Raw genomic sequence first — 13,762 nt, 5'->3', positions numbered from 1 at the left:
TTTGGACTCTGTAATCAGAATGAATTCATGTGGATCAGTGAAAATCTTTGCATGTACCCATAGCCATTGCTATCTGGGGCCTTTATAATTGTCTGAACATTATCTTCTTTCTGCAGGGATGAGGATTTTTCAGTCAGTTCAGTACTAGCATCTGATGTTATCCATGCCAATAGGAAGGACATTCCCTGTATTTTCAGGGTGAGTCAAACCCTGAGTTTGTGCTCGTTTAGTTTTAATTAAAACATAATGGATCTTGCTGCTAGAGCTACCATTTACACGTTTTGTACAAATGACCTGCTCTAGAAATGTCACTTTGTACCATGTTATCATAAATAGATTGATTAATTAGTTTAACTATAAGGAAAACGTATTTTGTTTTAGTGTTCATTTTAAGAAATTTACCGAGAAGTGATTCCTGACCAAAAACCTGGATATTTTATTTTCACATACAGATCGTTACTCTGCATCCTGACTCCATGTGCAAAATGTCAACATAAATTAACCAGAATAAATCACATAGATTTGACATTTAAGACATTATGCTAACTTAAAGACTAGTTGTGTTTCTTGATTTTGTCAGAATTTGTCATCTTTAAGCATGCTTTTTTTTGGTCATCATTACAAGTGCTTTTATCGTCTTAAAATTGACAGATTTGCCTTTTTTTAAAAAGGCATTTCACAACTGTGCTTGATGTGTGACTCAGGTGGATGGGAAGTGTTATTTAGTACTCTCAAATTACGTGACTGAGTACCACTACCATGAGCACTATGACTAGAAACCATGTAAAAAACCCATTTGGATGAATGTGTACATCATGCACACTTACTTGGCAAAAAGCTTTCTCAGACAGATGTGACATATCATTTTGGAGGTAGCAAAGGATGTAATTGTATGTTACCTGTTATCTCCCCTTCAGGTCACAGCATCTCAGCTCTCTGCATCTCGCAGTAAAAAATGCTCCATCCTGATTCTGGCTGACAGTGATCAGGAAAGGAATAAGTGGGTAGGACTGCTGAATGAGCTACACCGTCTCCTAAAGAAGAACAAGTTAAAGGAGCGCTCTGTTTATATCCCTAAAGAAGCTTATGATAGCACCCTGCCGCTTATCAAAACCACCCAGTCTGCTGCTATTATAGGTACTGCTCCAACACCATGACCGTGTAGTAGAACACTTTAAGCTCTCTGCAACATTGTAGTGCAGAATAACATTCCCATTTATCTTTTTACATTTTATTTTGTTTAAAGATCATGAGAGGATAGCCCTGGGCAATGAGGAGGGACTGTATATCATCCATGTCACCAAAGATGGTAAGATTCTTGTTGTACAACCCCAATTCTGAAAATGTTGGGACAGTATGGAAAATTGTAATAAAAACAAAGAGGGGGTGATTTTGTAAATGTACTTTGACTTGTATTTAAGAAAAAAATGTAAGGTATGTTATGTTTTAAATAATCAACTGCATAGTTTTTTTTTTTGTTTTTTTTAAGTTATTAAAAACACTTATTTTGAAATTGATGCATGCAGCACATTCCAAAAAAGTTGGGATAGGGGCGATTTAGGACTAATAGCAATGTGACCAGTTAAAATAAGAAGGTGATGTGAAACAGGTGAGGCAATCGTCTAATCATAGTATATAAGGAGCCTCCAAAAAAGACCTAGTCCTTCAAGAGCAAGGATGGGTTGAAGCTCGCCAATCTTTCAACAGATGCGTCAGCGAACGAATAATCCTACACTTTGAGAACAACATTCCCCAAAGACAAATCGGTAGGATTTTGTACATACCTTCTGCACTGCACAATATAATTAAAAGATTCAAGGAATCCGGTCAAATCTCGGTGCGTAAAGGGCAAGACCGAAAACCACTTCTGAATGCGCGTGATCTCCGATCCCTCAGACGTGACTGTCTTAAAAACCGTCATGAGTCTGTAATGAATATCCTGACATGGGCTTGGGAATACTTTGGTAAACCTTTTGTCAATCAACACCATTCGCCGCTGCATCCACAGATGCAAGTTAAGGCTTTACTATGCAAAGCAGAAGTCATACATCAACACTGTCCAGAAACGCCGCAGACTTCTCTGGGCCCGGTCTCATCTGAGATGGACAGTAGCACAGTGGACAGTATGCTGCCATCCAGAGCAGGACAATATCAAACCACTTTCTGCCTGGATTACAAGTGCATGGTTGCGTAAGCAGAGTGCTGGTGCTAGCATGACCTGCCTGCAGTCCTGACCTGTCTCTGATTGAGAATGTGTGGCACATTTATGAAGCGCAAAACAAGGCAATGAAGGCCCCACAGCTGAAGAAATGCATAATAGATGAATGGGGGAAAATTCCCTTTGTTAAACGTAACCAACTGGTGTCTTCACTCGGTGCCCAAAAGCTTAATAAGTGTTATTAAAAGAAAAGGTGGTAAACAGTTGACTCTCCCAACTTTTTAGGGGTGTGTTAGTCATCAGATATGAAATGAGTGTATATTTTCAAAAATAAAATTCATACATTTGAAGTAAAACATCAAACAGTGTGTTAACAATGTGTTTTCATTATAGTACAGGGTGAATTGAACTTTCAAATGACACTTTTGTGGGGTTTTTTTTTTTGGTTTTTTTTTTTTGCATTTTCCATACTGTCCTAACTTTTTCGGAATTGGAGTTGTACTAATGAAAGTACTAATCTTATAATTTAACTTTTCTTCTCTCATGCATTTCTTTCTTCTTTATCTCACAGAGATTATCAAGGTAGGGGATAGTAAAAAGGTCCACCTGATTGACCTGATTCCCTCTGAGCAGCTGCTAGCGGTCATCTCTGGCCGTAACCGCCATGTTCGGCTTTTCTCCATGGCGGCTCTGGACGATCGGGACGCAGACTTCTATAAGCTTCCTGAAACTAAGGGCTGCCAGACGTTGGTGTCTGGCACGGTGAAGCATGGTGTTCGCCCCTGCCTGTGCGTTGCCATGAAGAGACAGGTAATCTGCTACGAGCTCAACAAGGGTAAAACACGGTATCGCAAGCTGCGGGAGCTGCAAGTACCTGCGGTGGTGCAGTGGATGGCTCTACAGGGGGATAAGCTGTGTGTAGGTTACCAGGCTGGATTCCTACGCTACAGCTTGCAAGGAGATGGGCCTCCCAATAGTCTGCTCCATCCGGAGGACCACACCCTGTCTTTCATAGGGCAGCTGGGCTTGGATGCACTCTGCGCTGTGGAAATTTCCAGCAAAGAGTTACTCCTGTGCTTTAGCAGCATTGGTGTTTATGTTGACTGCCAGGGTAGACGTTCACGCCAGCAGGAGCTGATGTGGCCAGCTGTACCAACTGCCTGTTGTAAGTGCTGTCAACACTAATAATCTGTCAGATCACTCACTAATGGATAATGTTTGCAAACAAATGTATGTATATTTTGTTCTCTGCAGGTTATAATGCACCTTACTTATCAGTGTACAGTGAGAATGCAGTGGATGTGTTTGATGTGAACAGTATGGAATGGATCCAGACGATTCCTTTGAAAAAGGCAAATATTTAAGACGTGCATGGCACACATCTAGTATTCAGAAGAATTATTTGTAGTTTAGATAGCTGTGGAAAGTTTATTTAGTCACTGTTTATATTTTGGCATAAATAATGAATAACTTACAATCTGTATTAAGTAGAAGTAACAAGTTAGTATCCTGATGCATTCTAACACATTTGTTATGATTTTGTTGCTTTGTGTTTAGGTTCATCCTCTGAACACAGACGGCTCATTGAACCTGCTAGGAATGGAGACAGTACGGCTAATCTACTTTAAAAATAAAACAGCAGGTATGTGCCATATGTGAATCGTACGGAAGTAACGATTCATAATATTCAAATACCATATGATGTGGTGTCTTGATGGGATACTTTTTGATACTGCAAAAATAAGTATTACGTTTACGGATTTTGACAGACGCCATTATCCAGGGCAACTTACATTTATCTCATTTATACAGCTCAAGGGCCCAGCAGTGGCAGCTTGGCTGTGCTGGGATTTGAACTTGCGACCTTCCGATCAATAGTCCAATGTCTTAAACCCTGAGCTACCATGGCTACCATTGGTTACCAATAAATGGGCACATTTATTCTGTTACTCTTTTATATGTTACTTCTGTTTGTGGATTTTTATTTTAAAAAACAACAAAATGGTATTGAAAGTTTGGGTTTTTTGGTGTCCATTCTCCAAGGGGGAAAAAAAAATCAATTAATCGATTTTGAAGATAATCATAAGTTGCAGCCCTTCATTCAACATTGCAAGTACAAAAATTGAAACCATTCTGTTAGCAGCAACAAAACAAAATCTGTGAATTAGAATGTAACATTTAAATTAAACATGACTAATTTAGCCTTAGCGCTCAGGTGTTCAATGTTGCCAGGTCTCAAACATTTTCACCCTAAATACATCTCATAAACCACACAAAAAATCTTTGCAACTTAATTTTTCCACCCACAACTTTGTTTGAAATCTGTCCCAATTCGAGATGGGTATGACTAGTGTGAATTTTGAGGTAATATATAACACAGTAGACTGTATACATGAATATGCTGTATAGTACACATCCATTGTTTCAGTCACTACACAAAAGACAAACCTTGAATAACCTTGAGAATTGTTAGCGTAAAGACAGCATTACATCACTGATTTCATCTTTAATCATGTCATTTTATAATCAGCACTGGATTACATTTCCTCAGTAATTCAACCAACACTGTTCGCTAACTAGGAAGTAGTGTCTGTACTGATAATGTCATCTGTTACAGAGGGAGACGAGCTGGTGGTTCCAGAGACATCTGATAACAGCCGGAAGCAGATGGTGCGCAGTATGACAAGCAAACGCCGCTTTTCCTTCAGAGTGCCAGAGGAAGAGAGGCTGCAACAGCGGAGGTGAAGAAAAATTTACAGTATACACCTACTAGCACATGCAGATCAGTACTTGGCTGCAAATAAAGAGAACCCCAATGTTATTTCTGCATTATACCTGAATGATAAAAATTTCAGTGTGCTCTCCTCCTCACTTTTTTTTGATGTATTATTTTCGTTAATGCTTTAGAGAGATGCTTAGAGATCCTGAGATGAGGAATAAGTTGATTTCAAATCCAACCAACTTCAACCATGTTGTTCATATGGGTCCTGGAGATGGGATACAAATACTTAAAGACCTGCCAATGGTAAAATCAGAGATTTTATCCCTCCTGCCTCATGCCATCCCATTTATTTCCACTTTTCTAAATTCCTAGCACTTTCCTATGTATTTAGTATCATTTCTATTCTTGGTATTTTTGGTGCTTTTTTTTCCCCCTACCATTATCTGATTCAACTGCCATCACTATCCATTTAAGGTGTCCATGGCTATTTTTTTTTTTTCATAATTTGCTAATTTCTCACCATTTCTGTTCCACTCTCTCACTCTGTCCTCACTCTTGTGCTGTAGCTCGGTTCTCCTCTCCCCTCTCCTTGCCTGCGCCACATCTCCGTTGCCACCAGCTTTGAGCATGTATATCACATGACCGTCACCTCTGCCGAAAACTTCCTGTCCCAGAATACCCCTCTTTCCTCCTACTCCCCATCCCTAAGCTCTGCTCCTGGGACTCCTGCCTCCATCTGCTCTCTGGTAGGACTAGGGGCCCTTGCATCATTTATCAATCTCTACAATAAGGCCCTGATTTACAAAGATCCAAGATAACAAGTACTGAATTGCTTGCACGGCCAGAGAGAGGTCATGCTGTGGGTATTTCATAATTGCATGAATAATTGAATATCACATCACAAGTAGTGGTAGAAAACATGTTATTGAGGTTTATGCATGTGCTATTCATTCTCAGTACACATGGCAAGTTCAGATCTCAAAAACATTCTCTAAACTGAAGTACAACAGTGACTAAAGGCAACAAGATGTGGCAAAGTACTATGATATGAACTTAAAACAAAAGTGTGAAAACGGCAAATTTTTGATTGTTTTAAAAAATTAAAGCATAATTCTAGATTAACTTACTTAATCAGGGGCATTTAAATTGATTACTGTGAAGTTTAGTACCTGAACACCTTTGTATTAAATTGCACTAAATTGTAGGCATTGCATGGCAGAGGCTAAATTAATCGGTTTGCATTGAGACTGCCCTGTATTTTGCATTTTTTAAAAGCAATTGCATAGTCATTAAGCCAAACATGCGAAATGGATAAGACACAATCAATCCTCAGCCATTGTTAGTAAATCAGTTGTTTCTTAATCAAATTTGTGACACCGTGTGGTGTAATTAAATTGAAAACTTTAGTAAATCAGGGCCCCACTCACCCACACTTGGTTTGATAGCATGTTTCTCAAAAGATTTATTGGGTGTAATACGTTGTATAGGTGACTAACAAAATGTCTTTGTTTTTGACAAAAGTAATACATATGTGTAAATAAATATATTCTCGTCCCCAAATGTCCTCTGCAGAATGTGCGTCCTCAGGAGAGCCGGGGAGTATTGGGCGGCTCAGTCAGCATCCCCTCTATAAGCAAAGCGAGACCTGAACCGGGCCGCTCCATGAGTGCCAGCAGTGGCCTTGGCACACGTAAGTTCCTGCAGCGGAACCATATAAGAAAGAATACAAAGATGCATCCTGAAAAAGAGAATAATTGAAAAGGCCAGTTAAGAGTTTTCATTCACTGCTGGAATGGACATTTAAGTTTGGTCTTTGACTCATAGGTTCATCCTCGCAGAATGGCAGTGCACTTAGAAGGGAGTTCTCTAGTGGGAGTTATGGTTCCAACAAGCGGCAGGCAAAGACCTCCCCCTCTGAGGGCTCCCTCTCGTCAGGGGGCGGCATGGACTGTGCAGGTGATGCCCCACTCTCCCAATTTGACAGAGAGGTGAGTAATAGTACTATGGGGGAGGCCTGGAACATGTGTAATTCACATTTGATGAATACTATAGTTAAAATAACTGCTAAACTATCAAGCAGAATGCATTTCTTGCTATATATTTCAGTTGTTGCAAATATCACTGACACAAATGTCACACAGTGTATTTTAATTCTGTGTATGGAATCTCTTCGACGTTCAGAAAGCTGTGACAGGTAAAGTGTTCACACCCAAGAGTTCTTTGCTTCATTCTAATCTACACTGGGCAGCAGTGACGGGGGGGTGGAGTTGAAACTAATCACAGTTAGAATTATATTTGCTCTGAAGCACGGTATTGTTTTAAAGCCATCCATGCTGCATATAAAAAGGTCTAGGCTTTCGTTTCACACTCAGAACCCCCCTCTTTTTTGTAAAGAAAAAAAAAAAAGGTCCTGTTCTTTCTTTCCCACGCTATGTGCATGTATTGAGTGGCACCATGCCTAGAGAATGAGCGATATTTTTCCACTAGACAACCACTTGCGCGCACACTACACTCTGTTCCACCGCATGTATGTGGACTCCATTATGACATGTGGTCAATGTGTGACTCTCTGTAGTGGAAGGCAGTTTCTCCCACAGGCAAGACCCCTGATGTGAAAAGGACTTTAAGGACCCTGTTTAGTAAGATAAAGGTAACCAGCAGCACTATGTGATACAGCACCCCCCTCCTATATCCATGCATCTAGCATCAAATGAAGCCATTAGCTTAGTAGTGCTCTTTGTTCAGATCTGTAGAGATCTTCATGGGTTTATTTAGACATGAAATCCTGAAGTTCATTGCAAAGCAACGGCACCCCTCCAATTCCCCCCACTACTAATTCGTTAGCACCACTTAACTTTCTTGTGCATATGTGCACACATGCCAAGACATTCCAAGACATTTATGAATTGACAGTGTGATTAAAGCATTTACTATAAATACCATTTGATCGACAGTAAACTTTCCTTTGAACATTCTCAGAGAGTTCCCAGTTCTGAATGATGTAATGTGGCAGTTGATGTTAAATCGCTGTTAATTTGGGATCACAGATTTACTCAGGGAGGAAGTTTCCAAGGTGTTCTAAGCACCAGTGAGAGTAGCAGTAGAAACTAAATGACACTTGCCATTTTGGGCCATGAGCAGTAGCCTAATTGCTAAATTATTTGCAGTGAGGGCAAAATCAGCAGTAAATGGCGCACTTATATTGTGCTTTCATCCAAAGCACTTTACACTGTGTCTCATTCACCCATTCACACACACACTCACACACTAATGGTAGCAGAGCTCCCATGCAAGGCGCTAACTTGGGGTTCAGTGTCTTGCCCAAGGACACTTCGGCATGTGGAGTCATGTGGGCCGGGAATCGAACCGCCAACCCTGCGATTAGTGGATTAGCGGACAACCCACTCAACCACCTGAGCCACAGCCGCCCCGTAGCAGTAGAGGTGGACATGTGCCATGGCTCAATGTCTTGTGATAGCAGACTCGCTGTCTCCACCAGGAAGGACCACAGTCTGAGTGCCGTACTGGACAAATAGTACAGTCCATAGCTACAGCATGGATAGCTGAGTGATAACTAACTGTAGTCTTGAGCTATTACTGAGATCACTCCAAGGTGCACCAGAGCTCTGACACATTAACACAGCAAGTAGACGAAAGAGACAGATGGCTGTATGACAACAGTTTATATGAAATTCTACATCATGCAGTCACTTTGTGACTTTGGTGATGGCCTCGGCATGTGTGTACAAGAAGTTAAGCAGGTGATATTCACCAGCCCTGGTGGTTAGGAAGTGGTTAGGAAGTGTCAGATTAAATTCCTGGTGCTCATAAATTGTAGTCCTTTGTGATCCTTGAAAAAAAATTTGACCACCTCAAATTTAATTGAATACTTCATTGTTACATTATTTGATCTGGATAAATAGGACATATTGTGACCCAGTCCTATGGTGAAATGAAATGAAATCATGAAGTTTGTTTTGAAAAATCAAGCAATCAATAAATAAATTCACAGCACACATTTTGGGAACTGATGTATTGAAATGTGTTTAGCTCAAGTAATGTCATATCATGGTTAAGCAATTCTTATTCTGCCTGGGTCTGTATTATACCTGTGAAGATCTCTGGCTGACAGCACTTCCCTTGGATAGCAATGCTCTGTAAGAAATTACTGTTTTGAAGTTACATGCCCAACAGATGGGGCTGACTGGCATTGGTACACACTTTAGTGTACTGCCTTGAGGCCAACAGCACCAGATCCTGATGTCTTTCTGCTGCAAACGGTGTTAGAATATTATTACAGCCTCACGTTATAGTTTTTTTAGGTGTGTGCTCTATCAACCACATAGGTAGGCTCCAAGGCTATGTGTATCAGCAAGTAATTTATTTTTTTCTTTTTTTTCTTCTCTTTTTATGTGAAGATTAAACTGTGTGATGAGTTGTTTTTGTGGGGGTTTTTTTATATCAGTTTTACTAAAAATGTTGGTTACATTTGTGTGAACATTCTCTTTCAAATCCTTAGGATTCTGATTCACCGAGACATTCTACAGCCTCCAACAGCTCCAACCTGAGCAGCCCACCAAGTCCATCATCCCCACAAAAGAGCAAGTCCCTCTCTCTGGAGCGCAGTGAGCATCCAGGCTGGGAGTCCTGAGGACAGCACCAGGCGTTCATCCTACTCGCTCTGCTCTCTGTACCCCTCTCTAGAGCATCAGGATCCCTCAAACCTATGGTAAAGAAAAAAAAGACAAAGCAGCATTGACGCTCAAGGAACTTGATACACTACATTTGGGGTGGTGTGTGAACAGGCCCTATATTTGTTTGTGCATGTGTGTGAATGAGTTCACAAACACACATAATTGCAAAAACAGTCCAATATGCACATTTGATTCCAGCCTTTTTAAGCCCTGCTTTGGCCTAAAAATGACAAACATTTCCAGTAGATTTAGATTTCTTGTGGTGAACAAAGTTCAGTGGTTTTCTTCTAACCTATTACAAAAGTTTTATCTGCTAATGACACTACTATTTTAAACTTTAAATATTAAGAATAATTTAAACTTCCCTGATTAAAAAAAAAGGCTTTTAAAACACTAAATGCAATCGAGTCAACCTTTGTTTACGAACAAGATGAATTTGGAGCATGATTAGATTAGATGTTAGTGCTTAGTAACCAATTAATGCTTCGAAACATTTATAACATGGAGATAAGATTGTTCCCAGCCTCAGCACTACATTTAAATTGACCTCGGCACTCCGGTGCCACGCAGCTCTTTCATATGTAAAGCTCAGAATAACGTAGAAATAGAACGAATGAATTCAATAATGTACATAGAGTTTAAGTAGAGTATAATATATTATGAAAAATAACACTATTGTGAAAAGTGACTTTGCTTGGAGAGTGCTATTTTCTTTTGACTTTGTGAGTCAAAGTTTTTAAACCTTCAAATGCAGCCACGTTTAATTGAACAATTTTAGCCTTCTTTTATCAGAATATCCATAAGTGTCCATAGTCCCACTGACCCTGCCTGGATTTTATTAGGAACTATGTTAAATATTATGTCCAAATGTAATGACAGAAACACCAGGCACATGCATGCAGGCGCACACAGATAGGTGTGTAGGATTACACATGAGATCATATTAGAATAGAAACACAATCCCTCAGTCACATTCTTTGTGGTGAATGTATCAAAAAAAAAATGATTACAGCCACCTTCTTCTTCTTCCTCCTCTCCTTGCCTACTTTAGTGTGCTTCGTGGTTCCTTTACTGGAGCAATAATGCTGTTTCCAAAGATTTTTTGTTAATTGTTATTACTGTTTTTGTCTAATTTTATTTTTATTTTGTTTGTTTTGTTTTAATGAGTGTTTTTATGACACGCGTAACATGAAACCAAACATAGCCTGGGTGTGGATGTACATATAAAGTATAATCTGTATGTTATCACGGGTTTGATGACACTAAAGTCACTGTTGTGTGACACTCACAAAACATAATCCAGTTAAGCTTTAGAGTGCTTCTCCCATTTAGGGAGCATTCAAGGGCTTTTACTCATTCACTGGTGCATTTATCTGTTGCCTCTTCTTTTGTTACTTTCCGTAGCCAGTAAAAACACCGTTGGGATGGGGAGAGGGGTGGGGAGTTGATGGCAAGGTGTGAAATTAACTATTAATTAACGATCATTTTAAGAGTTCAGGGATAGTGCGTAGTTGGACTATCAAGCACCCCTGGGTCTTTTTACCTCAACTTTCCGAGACAAGCCATTAATTATAGTTCACTTTCAAGCAGAACAAGCTTTCTGTACTATATCGCTCATTCCATGCATTTTATTTTTGGGTTTATGTGCATCTTCTTTTGTCAGAAGAGCCAACTCGTGCATATAATTTAAACAAAGCTTTTGCTTTATTTTTCTGATTATTCCTTTTTAAGATATTTCTAGGGTCCATTAATTCATGCTATTGGAGCAATCCATGAGCTATCCAAATTCCAGAGATCAGGATTTGTTTACTGGGGCAAGAAATGAGTTTTCAGTGTAAAAGCACAGCTTTGCATATGAAGATAACAAAAAGTATTTGTATTTACATAAAGTGTAAGTATAGACTTGGTAAAATGGTCACTATTCTTGTCAGCATATTGTCACAACTCTGACATCATTGTAGCTCCTGAACTATTATTTAAGGGATTTACATTATTATAAACTTCACGCTGCCTTTTATCCATATTGCTTTTATTAACTCCAGATCTATAAAAACGCCTAAAGGACATAATGAGGGACAACTGTCTGAGAGGAAAAACTAATCTAAACAGTCTACACTGGAGTTACAAGATTTTCATGCAACAGTATTTTAAAATACTGTTTTGCAAACATGATTGAAATTCACTGTGGACCAGTCAGATAAACTTGGCACATTGGATTCTCAAATAAGCAGCTGATTTGCAATGTGTACTATTGTTTGGGATCATTCTTATGTGGTATTATGTTGTCATATTTATTCCTACTGAATCTAAGCGACCATACTCTATAATGTAAGTTTAATGCAGAGTGCGTTTGCCTTGTTGAATTGAGGCGATGATGGATAAAATGTTTATACAAGCATGATGGTATAACAGGAAGCCTGTTTGATGTTACTCAGGTATGTTAGAACCAATGATTTATTTTATTACAATGAGAAATAGAGAGCAAGAGGAGAACACAATCAGACTTTTCTGTATGTCTTTTGGTGTTGTATTAGGACTCTTAGTCATGGTGTAGGCCAACATTAGCGGGAGGTGCCTTAACTGAACTCAGTTTGAATGCTGGGTAGTGTAGTATGAATATGGATTAGACTTGAGGGAACCGAGGGGGAACTGAAAACAAAATGAGGGTTTACTCTGCCTTGTATATTACAGCTTTTTCATATCACTTTTTTTTGTTTGTTTTTTTTTGTAAGAATATGTACAGTTTTGCATGTCAGGTGTATTCACTTAAAAATTTAAGGCTGGATTTTCCAACTGTTTTTACCATATTTTATTGATCTGTGTAGTGTGGACGCTTGGGATGTGAACAAGAAGAATACCATACTTTTTTTTTTTTTTTGGGCACATGCTTATTTAAGGTGGAATGTCATTGAGTTTATATTTAATTAGCCACCACTCTTCACATTGAGAACTCGTATCTTGACTGATTTATTTCAATAAAATGGGGAACTGTTACAAAACCTAATTTACTTATGATTGTTTGCCAGCCTTTTTGCAGTGATGCTTTGTGGGAAAAGGTTTATTGGCCATTTTCCTTTTACATTAAATGTAATCGGTCAGGCCGGACATGAATGCTATGCGGTTTTTGCTGGATGCAAACTACATGCTGTAGCACTCGCACTTCTCTAAGGCAGAGATGTTCATTAATCTGATGCTTTTCCTGTACACTAAAGTCAGAATGACAGAATTTTGAAGCTAGAATTGCTCTGATTTTAAGTATGATGTATACCATTAAAATGTAATGAAATCCTATTTTATTAAAATAGAGTATAAAGAATATTACTTAACCATATACTATTGAGCGAATTGTGATTTCTGCATTTAACTTTCCATGATGCCAAGAATCCAACTAAATCTGAAAAGTGTCAGATTTGTGTAAATTACTTTTGAAACATTCATCCATGGGTTTGAACAGAAAAGCGGGGGAAAAGCATAAAAAAATTCACCAGCAACTTTATTTCTTTATTTAAAAAAAAATGATCTGAAATTTTGCAAGACCCTAAAACTGAAAAGAACATCTATACACATTCAACAGCTAGCCACAGTTAAAGTGCTAAATCTTCCTCCCTCTACAAAAATCTGCAGTCTCTACAGTATAGACAGAAGTTGATCACGAAGCATTGAGCATACTTTGGAGACTGAAGGCAACGAAACTAGAGATGCAGTAGTAGCTGTTAAAATGTGGTCAATTTACAAATCTCAGGTCCACAGTCACATTTTCAGGCACTAAATACCACAAAGAGAATTCACTTTTCCATAAACAAAACAAAGCACTCAGGAGAATCACCCAGACATCTGGATTTAGCTACAATTTAACAAAAGTATGACTTGCTGTAGCCCAATAAAAAAAATAAAATAATACAAAATTCATAACTTGATATAAATACGTATTAAATTCTGAATTCTGTGCCAGATAAGCATCTGGAGGCAGAAATATTTTAGTGTTGCACATTTACATGCTTACAGTAGGAGAACACATTGCATACTGAAGTGAGCAACAGAAAAATGTCAGGCAGATGAGTTTTTCAAAGCTTTTTGCATATAGCGTGCAGACTGGAGCTCATTTATCAAGCAGAAGCAGTAACCGTTAATGTAGATTTCTAAACCAGAAGCATTCGCACAAGTCTCTGGTTCAAGTTGCGTTTAGCA

General features: G+C 38.9%; 1 protein-coding gene across 4 annotated transcripts in view; it reads left to right on the top strand.

Moving 5' to 3' along the window:
• cdc42bpaa (CDC42 binding protein kinase alpha (DMPK-like) a) overlaps positions 1-12,567 on the top strand; it is a 60,650-nt gene extending 48,083 nt beyond the window's left edge. For 2 of the 4 annotated variants that reach the window (XM_053633885.1, XM_053633884.1), the window contains 11 exons: positions 117-198; positions 918-1,137; positions 1,247-1,309; positions 2,730-3,323; positions 3,413-3,510; positions 3,716-3,800; positions 4,776-4,899; positions 5,066-5,183; positions 6,453-6,570; positions 6,705-6,868; positions 9,400-12,567. In XM_053633885.1, coding sequence (XP_053489860.1) covers positions 117-198; positions 918-1,137; positions 1,247-1,309; positions 2,730-3,323; positions 3,413-3,510; positions 3,716-3,800; positions 4,776-4,899; positions 5,066-5,183; positions 6,453-6,570; positions 6,705-6,868; positions 9,400-9,531 — 1,798 coding nt within the window. In that variant the 3' untranslated portion in view covers positions 9,532-12,567. Of the gene's footprint in view, positions 1-116; positions 199-917; positions 1,138-1,246; positions 1,310-2,729; positions 3,324-3,412; positions 3,511-3,715; positions 3,801-4,775; positions 4,900-5,065; positions 5,184-5,446; positions 5,627-6,452; positions 6,571-6,704; positions 6,869-7,455; positions 7,531-9,399 lie in introns of all 4 variants that reach the window. The other 2 variants (XM_053633886.1, XM_053633887.1) reach the window with 2 other exon arrangements.
• Positions 12,568-13,762: the final 1,195 nt, after the last annotated feature.

Source organism: Ictalurus furcatus, chromosome 9 (assembly GCF_023375685.1).
Source record: "Ictalurus furcatus strain D&B chromosome 9, Billie_1.0, whole genome shotgun sequence".
Lineage (NCBI taxonomy): Eukaryota > Metazoa > Chordata > Actinopteri > Siluriformes > Ictaluridae > Ictalurus > Ictalurus furcatus.
Note: the sequence above shows the minus strand (reverse complement) of the source record. Positions and strands in the feature narration are given on the sequence as shown.